Below are 20,990 nucleotides of genomic sequence, written 5' to 3' on the forward strand. Positions count from 1 at the left end.
AGTCAGAGCATTATGTTTTCCTGGGCTGTGGGGCTTTCAGTAGCTGTTCTTGGGACTCTGTATATTTTGCTTTTCTCTGGGCGGCGAGGGAAGAACTTTCCACCTGGTGCGGCTTTCAATTCAGTTATCGAGGCTTCATGGGAGCTGCTAATCAAATACTTGATAAGGGCCTCCAACTCTACCCTTGATTGGCAACCTTCACCAAATTCCCAAGAGCGGTGCCCCTTTACAGTATGGATCCTTGCATCTCTTCCACCTCATAGCAAGAGCATTCTGGCTGACCCTGTGAAAGGTTCACAGCATGGGCCCAACAATATGGCGGCATCTTCTCCCTCAAGCTGGGCTCCTCGACGGTAGTAGTAATCACAGACAAGAGCTTGGTCAAGGCCATGCTGGATAAAAAGAGCTCAATTTACAGCGGCAGACCTGTCTCCTATGTCTCAGATCTTATGACACACCGCGATCATTTACTCGCCATGGATTATGGCGAGAAATGGCGGAAGTTTCGCAAGTTGATTCATCAACAATTCCACGAGTCGCGTTGTGAGAAGGAACATATTGTATTGCAAAACGCGGAGGCGGTCCAGATGCTGTGCGATTTCTGTCTTGCTCCTGGTGAAGTAATGAAGCATCCTAAGCGTTTCAGCAACAGCATCACCATGACCTTAGGTAAGTCTGGGCTTGAGTATGATTCCATCCCTAACCATAGAATGCGATCCACTGATTGGATAGCTGTGCAGTGTATGGGATTCGAAGTGCGACAGTTGATACCCCTCATCTTGTAAAGCTATTCGAGCTGATGGAAGGCTTTTCCGAAATCATGGAGCCAGGGTCTACGCCCCCCGTGGATATCTTTCCAATCCTGAAATACCTGCCAGAAAGCCTATTCGGTGACTGGAGGACCAGAGCTCGCGACGTTGGCAAAAAGATGGATACACTATACGGCAAGATGGTTAGCCAAGTTATGAAGCGACGCCTGGCATCAGGCAGCGCCGGCTCGTTCCTCGATTGCATATTCGACAAGCAGGACAAACTAAACCTCACGCGCGATGAAATCAATTTCATCTGTGGTGTGTTACTGGAAGGTGGTTCCGATACCTCGTCATCCGTCATCATCGCCTTCATCCACGCCATGATCAAATACCCGAACGTGCAAAAGAAAGCACAGGCAGAGATAGACCAAATTGTCGGACAGAGCCGCTCACCTCTCTGGTCCGATTACGCCAGGTTACCATACATAGCCATGATTGTGAAAGAGACCATGCGCTGGCGTCCAGTCGTCCCTCTAGGCTTTCCCCACGCCTCCAGCGAAGGTACGTACCAAACACTTCTTCCTTATCTACCAACACACTCACGATCTCATACTAACAAAAAGCTCCAGACGATATGGTCAACGGAATGTCCATCCCCAAAAACTCCACTATCATCCTCAACGTCTGGGGCCTACACCACGACCCCGTTCTCGTTCCCGACCCCGACACCTTCAACCCATCTCGCTTCGCAACCCGTACCCTCCTCGCCCCTGAATACGCCTCGTCCGCCGACTACGAGAACCGCGACCACTATGGCTACGGCTCCGGTCGCCGCATATGTCCGGGCATCCACCTAGCAGAGCGCAATCTCTGGCTGGCGATGGCAAAGCTGCTGTGGGCGTTTTCGATCAAGGCGAAAGAGGGCGCGGAGCCTATTGATACGGATTTGCGGACGGCTTATTTGGAGGGCCTTTTGTGCTGTGCTAAGCCGTTTGAGTGTGCTATTGAGCCAAGGTCGGAGGAGCGCCGGGAGACTATTATGCGGGAATTTGAGCAGGTCAATGAAGAGGTTTTTGCAAAATATGAGACTGAGTAGGCGGTATTATTAATGGATAACAGAACATCTCAGAGGGAAGGAAAGGCCGTGCTATCTTATGTTTGAATTTCTCCGTGTGTGTACACGTTATACATGCTCCGCTATTAATTGGCAGAATAATAACGAAGAAAACATTTAGCATGCTCCTATATCATCCTCGAAGTGGATCCCCGTGACTCACAAACGTGATGTTGCTACCCTGTGAAACTTCCTTCGGCTAGCTGGATAGAATTCTTCTATTATATACTCCGTATAAGATTCTGCCGGCAATGAACTATTCTTGAATTTAAGTAGAATAAAATAGTTTTCTCACGTAACAGCACTCTATTCATCTGTCACGTGTAACTGCTCGTCATGTGTTCATTCAAATAATTGATGCTATTCACAGGTATCTAGCCCCTTATAGACTAGCTCGGCATGGGGTTGTACTATATGAGGAGAGCTTCCCCGTCCTATTCCCTTCCCTCCTAGATATATCAAGCGATCATTGGAATCTTCCTTTGGTCTTTACTACGTTATATATAAGAACTCGCTAGTTTATCTAAGATGGATAAGTTTCACGCTACAGAGTAAACTACTAGCGCACTTGCCTCGTACGGTAATTCGTAGCCGAGAAAGAATCCCATGCATTAATTGCATGCAGGATCAACGATCCGACGATCGAGATCTTTGCCGGAGAAAAGCCATTGATTATTTCAACGACAGCCGAAATAGAATTAAACAAGACACCCTTGTTTTCATTATTACCGCAATTCGGTTAAATGCAGCCTCACTTTCATTTGCTCGTCTTCTTTCTCATACTGAACATGAGTGGCAACGCGCTTTCTCTTTTTTGAACTGCCGCACTGTACTGTACTTGTACCTGTACTTGAACCATGCTTGCACGAGCTTCATTATCATATGATATGCAAGTGCACATAAATGATGTCAGAAGAAAAAACGAAGTGTCTACAAAAAAGTTGTCAAATATATGGGTACGAATGACCTCATGTTCTCCATATCGTCGTTATCGTTGTGGATATGGATGTGGGAGGCGCCCACAAGTTTCGGCGCTACTCGACTACAGTACCAACTACCGTAAATGGACTTGGGCTACACCGCAAGTAACTCCCGATTACAAGTGTAGATACCTTGCGACGTTGGTGTTAGTATACAGATAGAACGGGTCGAGACTCCATCTTATATGGGGCTACAGGCAAAGTTGTCTCGCTTCTGGCTGAGGGCAATTGATTATCAATGGTGGGATTCTGAAGGAACGTCAGGAAGTGGAGGGGCAGGCTCTGGAGGGGAATGTCTGTGTTGTTCTGATCTGGACTGGAGACTTTATGTCCCATATAATTCAGACTCCCCTCCCCCAAAATTTCATATTGATAGTTCCTACTCCTCACTTGCAATTTTTGTTCTAATTTTGCACTCAATACTATACCATGGAGATGCTGAAACGATCTCTCGCCCCTACTGGCTTCCTAGGGAACTCAGTCAAAGGCGCTGCTCTGGAAGGCCTAGTCTGCGCAACTGCAGCATGTGGATTCCTTCTCTTTGGATATGATCGTGAGTCTTCTTTCACGAAAGCCTCTTTTCTATCCACCCCCGTTACTAAGTAAGAGTTCACCAGAGGGCATCATGTCCGGCATCATCACCGAAACCAACTTCCTGACCTATTTCCCAAAGATGGACCCGGATAACAAAATGGGAGCCATCCAAGCCCTCGTCGTTGCAATTTACGAGATCGGATGCCTGTTCGGCTCCATCTTCATTATCGGATACGGTGATCAGCTCGGGCGACGGAGGGCAGTGTTGCTTGGTGTTATCGTCATGCTCATTGGAACGGCGATCCAAGCTTCGAGTTTCGAAATCGGGCAGTTGATTGTGGGACGCATTGTGACGGGCGTGGGTAATGGAATGAACACCTCCTCGATCCCCGTTTGGCAATCGGAAATGGCACCGCCCAAGATCCGAGGATTCCTCGTGCTTTTCGAAGGTGCTTTGATTGCCGGTGGAAGTACGTCGACATTCCCTACATACCAATACATGCCTACTTCCTTGTGCTAACTATCTATCCACAGTCATGATATCCTACTGGATAAACTACGGCTTCTTCTTCATCACCCAATACGGCTCCTTCCAATGGCGTTTCCCCATAGCCTTCCAAGCCGTCTTCGCCATCATCCTCTTCTTTGGCGTCATGGCCCTACCCGAATCCCCCCGCTGGCTCCTGAAGCACGGCCAAGACGACGTCGCCATTGAGATCCTCTGCCGGCTCAAGAAAGCCGCAGCCGCCGACCCCGAGATCCAAGCCGAAATCGCACACATCAAGAAGGTCAAGGAGATCACTGATGGCAAGCCGCTCACGCTCAAGGAGTTCTACTCCAATGGCCCCGAGATGAACCGCTGGCGTGTAACCGTCGGATCCGTTAGTCAGCTTTTCCAACAAATCGGTGGAACTAACCTCGTGACTTATTACGCCACAACTGTGTTTGAGACGAGTTTGGGCTTCAGCCCTGCGTTGTCGAGGCTTTTGACCGCTTGCTACGGAACGCTATATCTGGCGGCTGCGATCGTGGCGCTGTTTATTGTTGATCGGTTCGGGAGGCGGAAGATGATGATTGTGGGGAGTATGGGCATGGGGACCAGTGCTTTGATTATCGTAAGTGCCTTTATTAACCAGTTTCTACTTCAATCTTAGAGAAAAATGGATGAATGGATGGATAAATTCATTGAGCTAATCTTTGGCTGGCAATAGGGAGCATGCCTTTCCCAAACAACAGATACCTACAAAGCTCCCGGCTACGCAGCAACAGCTTTCATTTTCATCTTCATCGCCTTCTTCGCGCTCGGCTGGCTGGGCACGACATGGTTGTACCCGGCCGAAGTAACACCTATCCGGATCCGCGCCGAAGCAAACGGTGTTTCTACATCTTTCAACTGGCTGGTCCGTACCTCCCTCTCCTTCCCCTACTCCCACTCCCACCCATTCCATTTCCAATTCTCCACGCTCCCGACCTCCTCAAGCTAACACAACACATAAAACAGGGTAATTACGCAGTAGTCCAACTCGCACCCATAATGATCTACTCGATATCCTGGAAGACCTATTTCGTCTTCATGTGTTTCAACTTCGCCTTCATCCCCATCATCTACTACACCTTTGTCGAAACCAAAGGCTACCCGCTCGAAACGCTGGATTCCATTTTCGAGGAGGCGTATAACAAGAAAGAGAACCCCGTGTTTACGGAGATGAGGTTGAGGAAGGAGGGCAAGCAGTTGGATGTTATGGAGAGGGAGAAGGGGGGGAGTAGTAGGGAGAGTGAGGTCGGGGTTGTGTTGAGTGAGCGCGGTGCGGATGATGTGGATGTGGAGCGGGTATGAACTCACTCCTACGACAGCATGTTCCGTGTAGGTGACACTAAGTGGCCCGGATAGCTACTATATATATAGCTCATCACCCTGGACAAGCAAGCGTTTCCGTTCGTGATGGATTGTACATGTGTTAGATGTAGCCGGGTTGGAGAATGAGTGATTTGAATCAAAATCTGGAACCGACTGCGGCCGAATAGAGTGTAGCAGGTACAAACATTCCTATTTGAGGTTCGGCCAGAGGCAATGTCCCACTTGACGCCAGTCGAAAGAGTGCAGATTTCTAGCCTAGCACCCACTCCCTCGCCAATCCGCGGCAGTCAATAAGCGCCACCCAAACCAAAATTGTCAGCTTTATCTGAAGAAGAAAATTCCATGACTCTCATACTCCATCATCAGATGAGAAACATTCGTCTGTACAGGATCATAAATTTTGCACCCACAAGTCATTTGACATCAGCCCTTCTTCGAAAGCTTCTCCCGCCGTATCGTTCCGCCAACTACTCCCAACACCCATCACCTCGCAACCGCACATATCAGCGAGAAATCGCAAGGCTCAGTCAATCATTCATCAGAGCTCCATCACTCCAGTGTGGATTATCAGAATGGCTTCCGATCTCTCAGTACCATGTTCGCCAGGGTCAAATTTCACCGCCGACGAAGAGATAGTTGACGACGAAACCAACGGTCTACATCTAGAGCTGGCCCCCTTCGGTCTAGAGCACATCTATGATTATGAGCCTGATGGCCACCATCCTGTTCACTTAGGAGATGTATACGGCAATAATGGGCGGTACCGTGTCATCCATAAGCTTGGCAGCGGCGGCTTTGCTACTGTTGGGCTCTGTCGGGATACTGAAGCGAAAGGGGCGACGAAATATATAGCTTTAAAGATTCTAATGGCCGAGACATCCAGTGATGATTGTCCCGAGCTCCGGGTGAACCAGCTCAAAGATGCTCACAGCCAATCTGCAAATGAAGACAATGACGCGGTGTTCGTTTGCCTGCCACTGGACCACTTCAAGATCAATGGGCCGAATGGGAACCATATCTCCTTTGTGTATCCTGTTCTTGGCCCAAATGTGTCTCTCGGCTTGTATCGTGCTTCTGCAGACCCGGACAATGACTTAAGAAGTCTTGGTCTACAAGTTGTGAAGGCTGTCAAATTTCTTCACAGGCAGGGAATATGTCATGGCGGTGAGTAGAACCGGTCCAATCATTTCTTCCTCTGTTAGAAAACTGTGAATTCTAACGAAAGGTTAGATATTACACCAAACAATATCCTTCATCGCATCACTGGGCTCGACGGACTCGGTGAAATCGAAGTCTTAAAGATTTTCGGCAGCCCGGTTGTCAATCCTGTTCTAAATGCATCTCAAGAGCGTCATCATGGGTCCCCAGCCCCGGACTATCTCGTTTATCCAGTGAACTGGTGCGATGTGGATACTCAATTTATAAGCAAAGAGTCATGTCTTATTGATTTCGGCGAGTCGTTCGAAGTTTCACAACCTCCTGACGATCTCGGGATTCCTGGGCCGTATCGCTCTCCAGAGTTGATTCTCGACAAAAGGGCTGGTTTTGGTTCGGACATTTGGGCATTGGGGTGTAGTCTGTTCGAGATCCGAACTGGCAGAAAGCTGTTTAGCCCATTCGACGATGAAGATAACGAATATTTAGACGCCTTTGTTCAAGTCTTAGGCAAACTTCCTGAGCCATGGTGGTCTACAACCTGGGAGGATCGGAGAAGAATGTACAAGGATGAAGTCGACGAGCAGGGGTTTGTTGTTCCTGCTCTGGCATCTGAGCTAGGGAATGATGGCCAAGGGAAGAAGGTGCGCACTGTTCACCCATCTGTTGCTATCGATGCTCGATCATTGAAGGATAAGCTTGCTCCCGGGCTCTGGTATATGTCAGATCGCCGTCCCAATGGAGTTCGTCATCGGGATATTTCCCAGACAGAGCAAACAGTCTTTGCAGAACTTTTGCGGTGGCTGTTGGAGTACAAGCCCGAAGCCCGTATTTCCGCGGAGGATGCTATAAATCATGAGTGGTTTAGACTATGATAATGTACTGTTAATTAAAGAATGCCCAAGACAATTGGCCCACGTGTTTTCATTTGTGTTCGAAGTCCGAAAACCTTGCTTCTTCCTGTCCCTGAAGTCACCAGCCTTTTTTTTTTTTTACCTAAGTCCTTATGCCTATCATAAAAGCTTCTACTACTATTTTGTTGGGATATATGCTGACCATGTCGTATAGAGACGTAGGGAGAGAGCTAGCAGATAACATGACCGTGGAAGAAGAAATGACAGTAAGTCATTGCTTGACAACTATCCTTCATCGATTTACCACTTCCCCTTTTGCCTTCCTACCTAGTCAAGTACATAGCTAGGAATAAATAATACTTAGATACAGCAGATCACTCGATTATCTCATCACTATAAATCCCTTCCTCCCTCCCTCAATATAGAAATAAAAAATGCATCGGGCTCGAATTATAACACTGTTCGGCAGCACCCAGGAACCCCACCCCAATATTAATAGGGAGATCTAGACAAGTCGCAAGAGAGATGGCAATGAGTCATACCTACGTATATATTCCAGAATAACTGAACCGATATTAAGGCACCGCATTACATTGCAGACCCCACGGGATGGCACAGGGTCATGAATACAGGCTACGAGTAAGTCATCTACTTGCAGCGCAGTGCGGGGGAGGGGACTGGATTCGATTCGATTCGATATCATTTATTCTTATGCGCGGCAGGCAGTTTCAAGACTGTTATACAACCCAACCAACCCCAATCCATCCCAGAGCATCATATCGATGCTCTACTCTCCAACCGAAGCAAGCAAAGACGCTATATTCACAAAGAAGTCATCCCCAATTTACAAGCTGACTTGGAAGCTTGTCTTCGAGGTCACAAAAATGTCCCGTGGACTGGTGGAGAAATAAGGAATAGACGCAAATAATGCAGAACCAAGAAAGAAAAACAAAAGTCCTGAGCGCCAAAGTGCATAAAATGAGTGAAAGGCAACATGCTGATTCTCAGCCCGTACGAAGTACAAATACCTCCTTGTATCAAAACGCCCATCTGCATCCCAAGTCATTAGAGCCGTCAAAATTCATCACCCAATCTTAAAAACCCCCTTAAACCAACGCCATTACAATTCCCAAGTCCCATTCATGCATTAGCTGGTTTTGCACCCTTTAGATTTAGCATGATCTTCTCGATAATTGACGTGGAATCTACCGGTACGTCTGCTGGTTCGTATGTCTGAGGAGCCCGAGCGTATGGCTGTGGGACCTGCGCTTGCTTTTGGAAGTATTGCTGGTGTGGATATACTGCCTTGTTCTCTTGGTCTTGGAGAGTTGGCGAAGATTGACCATGATTTATTGGTGAGTGAATGGCCTTCTGTGCAATGGAGCTTAAAGGCTGTGCAGATTGGTAGGAGCTTGAAGGTCGATATTGGCCTTGAGGCTGAGAAGGTGCGTACATGCTGTTGAGTGGAGACGACTGTGTGCCCGGATTCGATGATTGATATTGCGGAGGTTGATGTGATGGAGCAGCTTGTGAGAACTGTCTAGATTGCCATGACCCGTTGGCAGTCTGTGGCCCCGGAGAGGTATGATATGACTGTGCCTGCGTCACTTGCGGCTGTTGTTGACGCTGAGCCTGAGAATATGAGGCCGGATTGTTTCCTTGATTCTGTTGTGGCGGACCTTGGTTAGGTTGAGGCATCTGACCAGGTTGGTAGGCTTGTCTATTCCACATTGGTGGGGGTTGTAGGACAGCAGAGCCCTGATATTGTGTGGGCTGATGCTGGGGTTGGTAGTGTTGATGGAACATCGGGCTTTGGGTGTATTCCTGTCGGATGGCTGCGTGAAGTTGCGGACTGTCTCTCCTGTCCCAACTATTTGGGGCCACCGTCGGCATTCCTCCAGGGGCAGGAGGCTGCTTCTGTGATGATGCCGTTGTGCCACCATAGTTTGCGTGTGGCGCTGCATTGCTCGGAGCGTAAGAACCGACTGTCGGAGATGGCTGGCCTGCAATATACGGCGCTCGAGGACTAGTATACAAGGTCGAGTTTTGGGCTGTGGATCCTGATTGCTTCTGAAAGAGTGTTTGTTGCAAGTGCTGTCCAAGATTCCCTTGATAGCCGTTCATGAAGCCTCCACCAGGTCTGTAAGGACTCTTGTACTCCAGAGGCGATCTGTTGTGCTCCTTTTGCAAGTACGTATAATTAGCAAAGGGATTGGGTTTGGATGGTCGCGAATTTTGTGGTGCTCTGTTGGTGAAAGGATTGTTTGGTCTAGGTGGTATAGGAGCAGGATAAGGAGGTCGATATTGAGTGGGCGGGGCAAGTGGACCAACAGGCGGTGGAGCTAGAGGGCTACCAGAGGCAGGCCTAGAATACTGACTTGGACGATTCGGGTCAGTTGTTTGGTATCGAGGATCAGTGCCAAAGCTGTAAGGAACGCTAGGAGCAGATTGCTGCAGGAAGCTTTGCTGAGAACGGTATGCTTGTTGATCAACACGATATGTATCACCAATGTCGCGAGGCTTGTATGCGTATGGCTTGTCTGATTTGATGGAGCTTGGAGGGAGAGGTCTGCTTGGTGCTCTTGGGACATTCGGAGAGGGGTGGCTAGTTTTCGTAGGATATGAAGCGGAGTAGGAGTGGCGTGGCAGGGCTTGGGGCACTGCTCTTGGAAGTGTGTCCAAGAAGTTGGCTTTGGGGTTGTTTCGAGGTTTCGCAGGATCCTCTGTGAACTGAGCCCTTGCTTCCGTCGAATTTCTGCCAAGATAGTGCCAGAGTCCGCCCTCCTTTGCGAGGTCAACCTTGCGCTGGGCGACGTTTCGAGCAATTTCCTCCATTTTGAACTCAGCCCAGGTACAGCCTTCAACAAACGGATCGTCTCGTCTGGGATTATCATCTGCTTGACGCTTACTCGTGTTGAGCGATTGCTTGTCCTTGCGTGACTTCGGCATCGGAATGGCGTTTGCTGATGGTTTATCAAGATGATAATCGGCAGGATCTGGGATAAGAAGCCACTTATATTCAACTTCAAGGCGGTCACTGCAAAAACGTTAGTCATATAGAAACAAAGGGACAAAGTGATTCTGTGGAAATATGGTAACGCACCCTCGGGGTAGAATATCGAGAAGAACTGTCTCTTCGCTTCGACGGTTCTCCACAACCGCACCAGCAAAAATATCACCTCTGTAGTATTGAGCTTGACAGACTTCGCCGATCTTCAGCTTCGCACCACCCTCACGAAGACGTTCATCGCTTTCCAGCGCGTCTCCATCAAACTTCTTATCGCGCTTAGTGCGATGGAAACGGCAACTGAACTCGATGCCCCATTCTTTGTATTCCGTCCCATCTTCTCCAAATCTGGGCACTTCGCCTTGTTGGACCGAGACACCAGCGGCGGCAGCGCACGTAGCATGGTAAGCTCTTGTACACTTCTTCTGAGAACATTGGAAGCAGGCACCCTTCTTGGAACGACAGTAATTGCATTTGAGCTCAAGCCGGGCCTTATCAATATACTTGACGTCGGTAACGAATTCTTTCGTGTTGTCTTCGTCAACACTGGTCTCTGGGATATACATAGCGCAAATCCTGTGAGCTTTGCTACCAATCTCCTCTGTAGGAAGAAGATCCTCCGATGGTATGTCGTTGGGACAAAGTATACAGGGCTCTTTCGATGGCGCCTTAATGCGAATGCGAACTCTCTTGATTTTGTCATTGCCACTCTTATCATTGGCAGAGCGTTTGCGTTTCTTCTGGATAATCTTGGGTTTCGAATCGCCATTACTACCAGGAGGTGTAGGAAAACCGTCATCCTCTTCTTCCTCGTCCTCTTCATCTGTCTCTTCGTACTCGGTCTCTTCACCTCTCATTTTACGTTCCAGCTCATGAACGTTGATCCAAACACTGTCCTGAGCTTGGTCACAATCACATTTCTTTGCAACGCGACCATACTCAAGCCATTCCTCGAGACCGAAATTGACAGCTTCGGCACAATTATATCCAAGATTGTACCCCGAGTGATATCCATACGGGAAGGTGATGACGAACTCGCCGGGGTGGGCAACAATTTTGTTGACCTTGATGTTGAAGTTTGATAGAAGGTGCGCTGGCGAGATCAAGAATGTCTTGTGACGAAGGAATTGATCGCAAGCCTTAGCATCAGTAGGCCAGATAGTCTTCATTGCAGCCTCAAATCGCCTAGCATCTCCTTGGGCAATACTGTACCACTGTTTGGGCGCACCAAAGTGGATATAGTTGATGCTGTAAAGATCAACGTCTTCAAGATGCCAGGCAAAAGTTGCCTTCCACATACCCAGGTACAAATAAGCAGTATTGACACCGGGAATCTTTGATCCCATGACATCGAGAAGGTTGTCCAATTTGCCCAGATTCCAAGAAGTTGTCTCATCTGTGAAGAGCGTACCAGGCATATCTGCACCATAAAGCGGTGGAGCGTAGGTAAGAGTCTTCCAGTAAGATCGTTCGAGATCTTCGCAACGTTCTGGTGGGTATTCTTCGTCCAACTCGTAATTGAAATCGACGAATGCTGCTTCATCAATCTTACCAGCAACCTCTCTGCGATTGTTCTTGCGGCGGGATGAAACCGAAATGGCTTTTGCTTGTCTCGAACCGAATTTAGGCTTGGATGCAGATTCGTCCGCATCCTCTTGATCAAGCTTGACAGTCTCATTATCTTCCTCGGGCTTCATCAATGGGGACACTGGTGTTGGAAGTCGATCTGGTGTAGCCTGTCCCTCTTCTTCCTTCTCCACGGTACTGTTGCGGGAAGCTTTGCCCTTTGGCGGGCGACCTCGACCCCGTCCCTTCGATGCCGAACTTGATGGGGCTGTAGTGTTCCTGGTCTTCGGGGCGGGTTTCATGTACTTGTCTTGGTTTGCGCGTCGTTCTCCTCTCTTCGCTGGAGGCTGATGATCGCTCTGGTCGCACAATTGACGCCATTGAGGAAGGGTGTATGACCGTTGATGTACAATATTCGCCTGTCGGTATGTACCACTTGTGCCCATGATATCCTGCTTGATTGGCTCCTTGATCCTCATTGTCTTCACAACCTCGTCGAGGCGGGGCTGGGCCGCTTTCCATTCGGGAGGAGGGATAACTTTGACAATACCGGATCGCATTCCATATTTGGTGATTTTTTTCATCTGGTTCAACTTAGCATATTTGCCTATCAAGGACTACTTCTAAATTGAAAATGCAACTTACGAATCGAGTAAAGTCCTTGAATTGGTACATGGTCGGGGTAAACACTGGTACACCGTCATCGGAGTAATAAGAGGGTTCAATTTCGCCTATATCATCGCTCGCGGGAGCTGGCTGTTCTGCTTGTTCCTCGTCCAGATCTGAAAGTTCACTGTCGCTGGCATCTTTCATGTTGCTATCAGGAGGAGAATGCAAGCCATTCGCCTCAAGAGCTGGGCCAGGGGCCGCAGCAACCACCACTGTATCGTCAGACATTGTGTTTGCGCATGCGGCCGAGTAAAGGGTGTGTTCGTGTTCGTATCGTGCTTCAGAATGGGCGTTTAGAACTGCGTAAGTTGGTATCGCGGGGGCGACTTCGTTCTCGAGCGTCGATATGGCGACTAGAGGATCCGGACTGGGGATTATCGCGCCGATATTGGATTGTCCGGGCTTCTGGTCCAAACGAGAGAAGCTGATAATGCCGGAATGCGGTCCAAGTTGTCGTTGTGAGGTTGAAGAAGCTCGTAGGAATGAAATGGGCCGATGAATCAATGTCGATAAATGGAGGTGTTCACCTCTTGCTTTTACCGACAAGCGAGCCTTTCCTATTTGGGCATGTCTCCACCGCGCCAGTGCATCCCTGAAAACCTCACATCGCAATTGCAACCTGGAATGGAATTAATCTCATCTCATCTCAACTCATCAACAGAAGCCATGTCGTTCCTTTCAGATGGGATGCGGTAAATAGTTCTCATTGCCTGGTGTAGCTGTGTGTATTATCTGTGGTCAATGTTGTGCACCCGCGTTTAATGCATAAACCCTCATTGGACATTGCAGGAAATGCATATATATACATACATCTGCTGTTGAGTATATCTTCATTCGAGCTGGTCCTGTTGTTGAGGGTTCCGTTGTCGTGCACCGGCGTCCGGAATGCCTCGCTTCGTTGTGGTATCCATGCATGGATGGCTCCGTCCGCTCCCCACGTTCGTTCCGACGTGGCAACACATCATGGATAACTTGATCTTTCTCCGATGGAGTGAGCAATCCTCAGATTCGGCAGTCTTTGATGCTGAATACCCAGGTAGCTCTTGATGGACGCAGTGCTCTAGTCGAGCATGACTTGTATGCTTTTCGGGTGTAATTTGTGAGGTCGTACTGCCGTTCGTTCTCCAGAGTGGCCTCATCTCACGATCTCCTGTTCGCAGTACTGTAGCATCTCATGGATCTACGAGAACATTAGAGGCACTCTGGAAGGAAGACCAAAGCTGCGTCGACGTTACTGGGAGGATGTGGGACTTGAGGTGATGATGGATCTGAAAAGATTTAATTGCAGTCATTTTCATGTCCTGTGCTTGCTTGCTATTCTTCCAAAAGCAAGCGCTCGCTCATATTATAACATCAATCGTGGCACGTTGAAATAAGCTTTGGGTGTGGTGTTTTGCCCCGGCCTGGTGGTAGTGTGTGTTTCCGAGACCCTTACACCTCGAAAAATCGATCTGCTTCACCCCTTGATTGTGCGGGGGTGGTGCCGTCCGGATCTGCAAGCGACAGATCCCGAATGCCATCAGATAAGCCCTCTGCTGCACGTTCCATCTGAGGTCTGGCAAACGCTAGCAGTCATGCCGTCTGGTCACGATGGCGAACAAGACTTCGAGCGAAGGCTCGTCGACAGCCGTCAATAGGTCTAGACGTCTACCTCAGCTTGCACTTGCGAGCAGCTCGAGCATACTTGTCTACGACTATTGGAACTATTGTCGACGGTGTCGGCGGTGAGGTGTAACCCACAGTACCATGGCCACGAGCGTAGGCCCGTCAATACGAGACAGTACATTGATTGGTTGCCAATCAAGTGACATCTTGAAAGTATCAAAATCTGCCCTCTAGCACATTCGATGCATCCATTCACAAGCATCCTTCATCAAATCAACGCGACGGAATGCCCGGGACAACTTGGGTCCTTCCAAACATCAGCGAGCCCATGCCTGAAAATCTTGCTCTCAAAGTCACCTTAATTGCGGATTTGGCGTCAAATCAGTCAATGTCTTTATCTGCGAGACCGCGCCTCTTGTGCCGCGCCATGTACGTTGAAGTGTTCACGAAATTGCTTCACCTCGTTAACTCTCTTCGTCACAATGGCCTATCAAGAAACCGTCACAGAGAAAGCACCAGGACCTTGTAGTGGGACTTGGGGCACTAAGAACGTCACATCATCACCTAGAAATGGATCGCAAAGCAGCCTCTTTGCGTTGTGTAGAACACCTCGACTTTCAGGTACCGCGGCATTTTGAAATGCAGCACAATCAAGACGCGATTATGGTTCGGCGATTAAGCCGAGCGCCGGTCTTCTCGTTGGGAGGGCTTCACAGTCATGACTTGATGCCAACTCTACATCAGTGATACTGTCAGATTCCAGGTTTCGACATATCTACAGACCCATATTTGATTATAGACAAGACCATGCGTTATAAGGCACACACTGCTGCTTGAGACAAAAGTGCAAATTCCCCTTCCTACGTCAAAATAGTTGGATGGGTCATGTGCCGCTAAGCGATTACCCCTGCCATCTGGGGATCCTCGACACCCAGCGAACACTTGATAACTTCAATGTCATCCAATACGACTAATGAAGAAGGCTAAATGCAAGGTATATTTTCGATGCTAAATATCGAAATACAGGCGTTTTTACTATAAACTTCCTACAGTAAGTCTACTCCCAATCATTAGAATACAACCTTTCTAACCCCATTCCACAGTACAAGCACAAACATCCTCGATTTACTAGCATCGACTCGAAGCTTACTTCAACTCACATCTTTTTACGTCCATATAGCCATGATTTATTTTCTGCACCTGCTATTCTCTCGCACCTCACAATGTTCTTGCGAGCCACTCTTCACCTCCGATACCAGTGAGAGAGTTCCCAAGCGCTTGCGCTAGTGATGCGTGATATCGATACATTTGCGAACTTTTGACTCGCACCTAGCATATGCCGACTTATGTGTTATTTACCTCAAACCTCAACCAGACTACTGTTCTTATGGAGTAGCAGCTTTGTCAATCTCGACATCCTGTGGATCGGGCCTTCCCAGTCGGGGTGGTCTTCCCCCGCATCTAGGGCAGGTCTCCTTCAATAGTTATGGCTGCTTCCATTGGGCGGGCTGTGCCGGGTTGCGACTTACTATTAGACTCGCAACATTCAATTTACTCTGCTCTGCTTTGGCCTGTGTTGGACTTCTTGACTGGGCCTGCTTCCAAGGCCACTAACAGCTTTGGACCTTTCATGATGCTAAATGCAGTATTTCTCATTTCGAATGATTATGTCTGAGGAATGGTATACTTAAAGCACTAGTATTAGAAGCATGCTGCAACCAATATGAACTTAGTAAGTTTAGAAGCGTGAAATAGCTCTGGACCGGCCCGTTACACACATGGATTGAGGCTCTGATTCCCCATAGTCCGCAGAGTCTTTCGGTACGTCTGAATACCCGATCATGCTGAGTGGTGCATGGATATTTAGCTTTTTAGCGCTGGGGGGCTGTGAAATACGACACAGAAATGCTTCCCCGCAAATACAATCTTATTGAAAGGACTTTTGACGAATATGGCTAGCCTCGGCCACCACACCTTTGATTGTTGCAGTAGAATGGCGCAGCTGCAACCTTGCAAGGGATTTTGCACCTGTTCAGTTGCCTGGGGGTCGGAGCCCTACGTTGGGGGCAAATTCCTGCATGGCTTAATTTACAACTACAGCCGCTCCTTTTTACTTTCACCGTTTAGGCTTCCCATCTTTTGAACTTTTGTATCAGCAACAGTGTTCTAAGTGCCAGAATGCATCCTCTTTCGCGACCTTGGGTAGTCATTTTACTGTCTCTAATATCCCGACTTGTATTATCAGACGGTCCTGCATCATGCTACTTCTTCGACGGTTCGATAGGGCCATACCATGAGCCTTGCGTTCCCGCAAGCCAGCGAAATTTAACCACACATTCTACATGCTGCGCTCTTGGAAATCCTGTTGGCAATGATATCGATATCTGTACAACACAAGAGCTGTGTTTCGCATAGAATTCAATCAACTCTCAGGCCACTCTATACCAAGGCGGCTGTACCGATCGGACTTTCGAAGATCCAATTTACAATTTCCCTTGTCGGCGTCTTACCAATGGTGGGTTAATGAAACTGTCACTTTCACCGTTATTGCCTCTTCGTTTCGCATTATCAGGGTCTGGATTGCTGACGTGTAGAAATTAGGAACCCAGTACTTTGTTATGACATCCTGCCTTAACAACAATTTTTGCTGCAGTTCACCAGATCAAAATAATGCTGGTTCTCCTACCTGCTGTGATGGCGAAACGTTCCCGCTGAGTATGAGGCTCAGTTTGCAAGCTACTTCAACATCATCAGCGACGCAATCCGTATCTGCACAGACACAATCTCCAGCAATGCAACCTGCGTCTTCATCAACGCAAATCACATTCCTGCGGCTTCCTGCTCTGCTGCCGGGGCTTCTTCTTCCAAGAACAAGAATGTTACGGTAGGCGCCTCAGTTGGTGTCGTCTTAGGCTCTATGCTCCTTGCTGCACTAGCTGCTATATTCTTTCTATGGCGAAAATTGGGACAAGCGAGACGGGAATATCAGCACAATGGTCGGGGAGCTGTTGCAGGAAAAATAACTGCTGTACAACATGGACAACTACATGATACAGATGGACAGCAGTATCAGAGACACGAGTTACCTTCCATATCGACCTAAGCCTGGAATATAACAGTGGCACCTGGCGTTCTGAATTTGATCGAGGGTACAAAGAGGGAGACAATACGTGGTTTGACTCCGTCATAATCTGGTAGCAACGGATCATTCCGGAGAACCACATATGCTCTTTCACTGGATTCTTGGTGTTGTTATGGTATGCAGTACCATTCTATTGTAGTCTCTTTCAAGTGTTACGAAGTAATCATAGCGTTGGGACTCGGACTCAAAGTTCACTTGTCGTCCATGTCTAATAAGATCGTTTTAAGGTTATTTGTCTCGATTTTATACTTCCAGGAATCTGAGCACCTTCGACTGCTATAACCAAAAGTCCGTCCAGAATACGTTGCGAGGGGCCAAGCCTTATAAGCGCTAAGCCTAATCAGGTCCAACTGGCCCTCCTCTCTCCATGATTACTAAGCATAATCTGGATCATCACATATACTCCACTCTATAGTTTAGTTCTTACCTTCCTACTACAGCCTAATAGCAATATAACGGGACTGCACCTAAATCTACGCCTATTATCCTCTATACTAGAGCTCCTCTGTCGCATACCTCTAACACAATCGCATTTCTTTACTGTTTGGTTTCGCTAAATCATAGCTGTAATCTACATCAGGTTTGGAATTTGAAAGTCCGGCTTATAAAAATCGGCGTAAATCAGACTACATGCTGCATGTTGTGAGCCTTCATCGCTTTAAAGTTGATTCGTAACTAAGACAAAGCACAAAACACCATGGTCCTAGAAAGTTGGTACATTTCCTGTCTCGTCGCCAATTCTTAGCGCCGTTGACGAAGCCCCTGAAACCTGACCCCACATTATGCGTTCGTCCCAACACACTCGGATAAGTGCCAAGGTGTCTCATGGACCGGATGAACGCGGCTCTCTGAGCAAATTACAGCTAAACCACGATATCCAGTATCGTGATCTCGTCTCATCCAGACTTGGGAAGTGGTGCCAATGTCACAGAGCGGCTGACGAGGCATTGGCATTGTATCATCGTCCTCGCAGGTTTCTGACCCGAGCTGCAAGTAACAGTCGAGTATAAATAAACCGATAATGCCATTTGAAAGGAAGATACATCCCATCCTCATCAACTTCATCAACCAACCTGTGCAGCATTTACATTCTTTACATAGTTCTGTGAACTTATTCCATTCTCTTACATATTCATATACACATACCACCGCTAGCCGGTCTTTACATATAATATCCCTCTCCCTCCTATACACATCACTTCTCACCAAAATAACCTCAACGCCCCCCAGTCAAAATGTACACCAAAACACTCCTCCTCATCCTCTTCTCCGCCTTCTCCGCTTCCGCCTCCACACTCCCCGTATTCGCCCGCGCAAAAAATACCACCATCGCCGCAGCCGCAAACTCCACCTCCAGCGCTGCCACAGGAGGTGCGGATTTCGGTACCTGCACGCCGACGATGGATTTCCAATTCGGACGCGCGGGCCGCAAGGCGACCGAGGGCACGTTCCTGCCGACCGACGCGGTTGTTGCGCAGGGGCAGCAGGATGCGCTGAATCCTAATATCATCACGAACCGGATCTGCGACCAGCTTACGAATGTGTGTGCGGCGAATCAGGCGGCGAAGGATTTGTGTACGGCGGCTAAGGCGACTGTGGCGGGGTTGGGGACCAAGGATGCTACGACTGCTACGGCGTTTAATAGTGCGCTTGGGTTTTGAGGTGGTGGGGGCTGGAGTAGATGATGGTGGCTGGCATTGATGGATGGGTTTTAGGAGAAGGGGGAATGAATAGATATGGTCAAAGTTGGGAGGAAGTTATCGTGTTAAGATAAAATAGTTACGAGAAACATGATATTAAACGGTGGTTGCAAACGTGTTATATTTATAGCGAAATGCAAAAGGGTTATTATAAGGCTTGTCTAGTTCTTTGCAAGTGATAAAATAAATATCCTTTTCACAAACAAGTCGCATATTCCTCCAAAGCGAGACGTCAATTTGTACTTGGAATATTAAAGTTCAACAAAAAGCAATAGAATCCTCTTCTATTAACCAGATATATTTCCCCTAAAATAGCATATACCAGAGGTAGTATAGCCTGTGCCTGAAATGGTTACAACACCCGCCGGGTATTGGGAACATCTGATTAGGGGCTCGCTTAAACTTGACTACCCCTGGGCCTGAAATCCAGGTACGTATTAAAACATACCTTCCCTATATCCAATCCAATCCAAACCCTCATCCGATCCTCACCCAATCTCAAACCCCCGCCTTCACAACAACCATCCTAGCCATCTCCAGCAGCGAATCAGCCATGACATCCATCTCCCCAAAGATCTCCACACACGGTTCCTTTTCATATACCGAACACCACGCTCCTTTAAACCTATCACATCATATCTCATCAGCATGCACTCCCTCTCTCTCTCACATTCTCCCTCCTCAAGAAAAGAAACCACATCTTGAACATACCCAGATTTCCTCGCCGCGCTAACATCCCACATATGCGCCGCAGCGAACCAAAACTCCTCCTTTTCCCCTCCCTCTTCCACTTCCTTTACCCCTCTCACTCTCCCTCCCTCTCCTTTCTCTTTCTTCAGCAATTCTAGTACAGGTGTATAAGACTCCTTATCCGGTTTCCCAACCCCATACATATCACAACTCAACAGATTGCGCACCGGCATCTCGATTCCCGCGTCTGCGAAATACGCAGCTACGGTGGAGACGTCGCCGGCTGTATAGCCCCATACCGTGAAATCGTGGGCGCGGAGGTGGGATATGCAGGCTGAGGCGTCGGGACGTAGTTGAAGGATTAGGAAGCTGCGCATTATTATGTCTGGTGGGGGTGGGTTAGATTGGATTAAAGTTGTGTTTGGGAGAAGTGAGGAGACGAGGAGACGGATTTAGGAGAGATGAGAGGAGGGAGGAGGGGATGTGAGAGAGGTTGTGAGAGGGGTGTATTAGATCATTTAGATGTGATGGGAAAGGGAATAGAGGAAACGAAAGACCTTTATCTTCATCACTAGCAAGCTCTCGTGGTTCAGAAACACCAGACATCCAAAGAACGCGATAGAAGAGTGGTGCGAAGACTTTATAGAACGGTGTATAGCCTGTGGTGCTGGATATGGATAGGTATGTGTATTCGCGTTCTGCGGTTTCGATCCTGAGACGATGATATTAAGTAATTACTAATAATATGTATTTCAAGAGAAGAGAAGGACGAAGAGTGTGTAATTGGGTTATAAAAATCAGACTAACTTACCAAGCATATCCAAAAAGCATCGGTTTAATCCCCTCAGCGCGTAGCTGTCTCATATATTATTATCCATATATCTCCCATTTCACAAACGAAAATACACATACCTTATCACCCAACCTCTCTTCCAACGCCTCGAAAAACTTAGAGTAAGAGGCCAGCGTACCGATTACATCGAAGACGATGTGCTTCTGCTTTTTGGGGTTTGTTAATGCCATTTTGGAAATTTGGAAGTACTTGGAATTGAAGTATTAGAGAGAAAATTACTGAATATTGTAAGGTTCGAAATGAAGTTATTTTACTTTATATATAGAAGAAAGAAACGCAAACGCAAATCAAGGGCGTGTGCGGACTGAGTGACTTGCAGGGCGTGGTGAACTGTGGGGTGAACTGTGGGGAAGATGATCCCCCATCTCGGTATCACTTTCCTATTGCTGTTGGGAAATATGTCACGTGGTACACATGACATATATCCCAACCATTACATTCTCATTTGCACAGTTGAAAAGAGACTAGATATTTTTTATGAGATTAGCGTACTGTAATTAGACAGGTTGGT

The 20,990-nt window shown here is 47.9% G+C and overlaps 5 protein-coding genes across 5 annotated transcripts; 3 read left to right on the plus strand and 2 right to left on the minus strand.

The window, feature by feature from the left end:
- Window positions 1-169: 169 nt before the first annotated feature.
- Window positions 170-1,848, plus strand: patI_6 (Cytochrome P450 monooxygenase; the record flags this gene model as incomplete). The annotated part of the gene is made up of 4 exons (XM_031146992.1): window positions 170-231; window positions 293-669; window positions 741-1,313; window positions 1,382-1,848. Coding segments are annotated over 4 exons (1,479 nt in total), but the record flags the coding sequence as incomplete, so codon positions are not given.
- A 1,427-nt stretch (window positions 1,849-3,275) lies between these two features.
- Window positions 3,276-7,268, plus strand: STL1_7 (Sugar transporter STL1; the record flags this gene model as incomplete). The annotated part of the gene is made up of 7 exons (XM_031146993.1): window positions 3,276-3,399; window positions 3,464-3,850; window positions 3,915-4,495; window positions 4,592-4,780; window positions 4,882-5,211; window positions 5,628-6,402; window positions 6,469-7,268. 7 exons carry the CDS (start codon window positions 3,276-3,278, stop codon window positions 7,266-7,268), a joined length of 3,186 nt encoding a protein of 1,061 aa, XP_031008617.1.
- A 1,119-nt stretch (window positions 7,269-8,387) lies between these two features.
- Window positions 8,388-12,717, minus strand: RPH1 (DNA damage-responsive transcriptional repressor; the record flags this gene model as incomplete). The annotated part of the gene is made up of 3 exons (XM_031146994.1): window positions 8,388-10,284; window positions 10,351-12,437; window positions 12,466-12,717. The coding sequence occupies 3 exons, from the start codon at window positions 12,715-12,717 to the stop codon at window positions 8,388-8,390; spliced, it is 4,236 nt and encodes a 1,411-aa protein (XP_031008620.1).
- Window positions 12,718-18,471: 5,754 nt separating this feature from the next.
- LHYA1_G002017 (uncharacterized protein) lies at window positions 18,472-18,897 on the plus strand (the record flags this gene model as incomplete). Its single annotated transcript, XM_031146995.1, has 1 exon — window positions 18,472-18,897. The coding sequence occupies one exon, from the start codon at window positions 18,472-18,474 to the stop codon at window positions 18,895-18,897; it is 426 nt and encodes a 141-aa protein (XP_031008619.1).
- Window positions 18,898-19,434: 537 nt separating this feature from the next.
- On the minus strand, window positions 19,435-20,649 carry LHYA1_G002018 (uncharacterized protein; the record flags this gene model as incomplete). The annotated part of the gene is made up of 5 exons (XM_031146996.1): window positions 19,435-19,561; window positions 19,648-20,011; window positions 20,184-20,338; window positions 20,438-20,481; window positions 20,539-20,649. The coding sequence occupies 5 exons, from the start codon at window positions 20,647-20,649 to the stop codon at window positions 19,435-19,437; spliced, it is 801 nt and encodes a 266-aa protein (XP_031008612.1).
- Window positions 20,650-20,990: the final 341 nt, after the last annotated feature.

Source organism: Lachnellula hyalina (assembly GCF_007821495.1).
Source record: "Lachnellula hyalina strain CBS 185.66 chromosome Unknown contig00014, whole genome shotgun sequence".
Classification (NCBI taxonomy): Eukaryota; Fungi; Ascomycota; class Leotiomycetes; order Helotiales; family Lachnaceae; genus Lachnellula; species Lachnellula hyalina.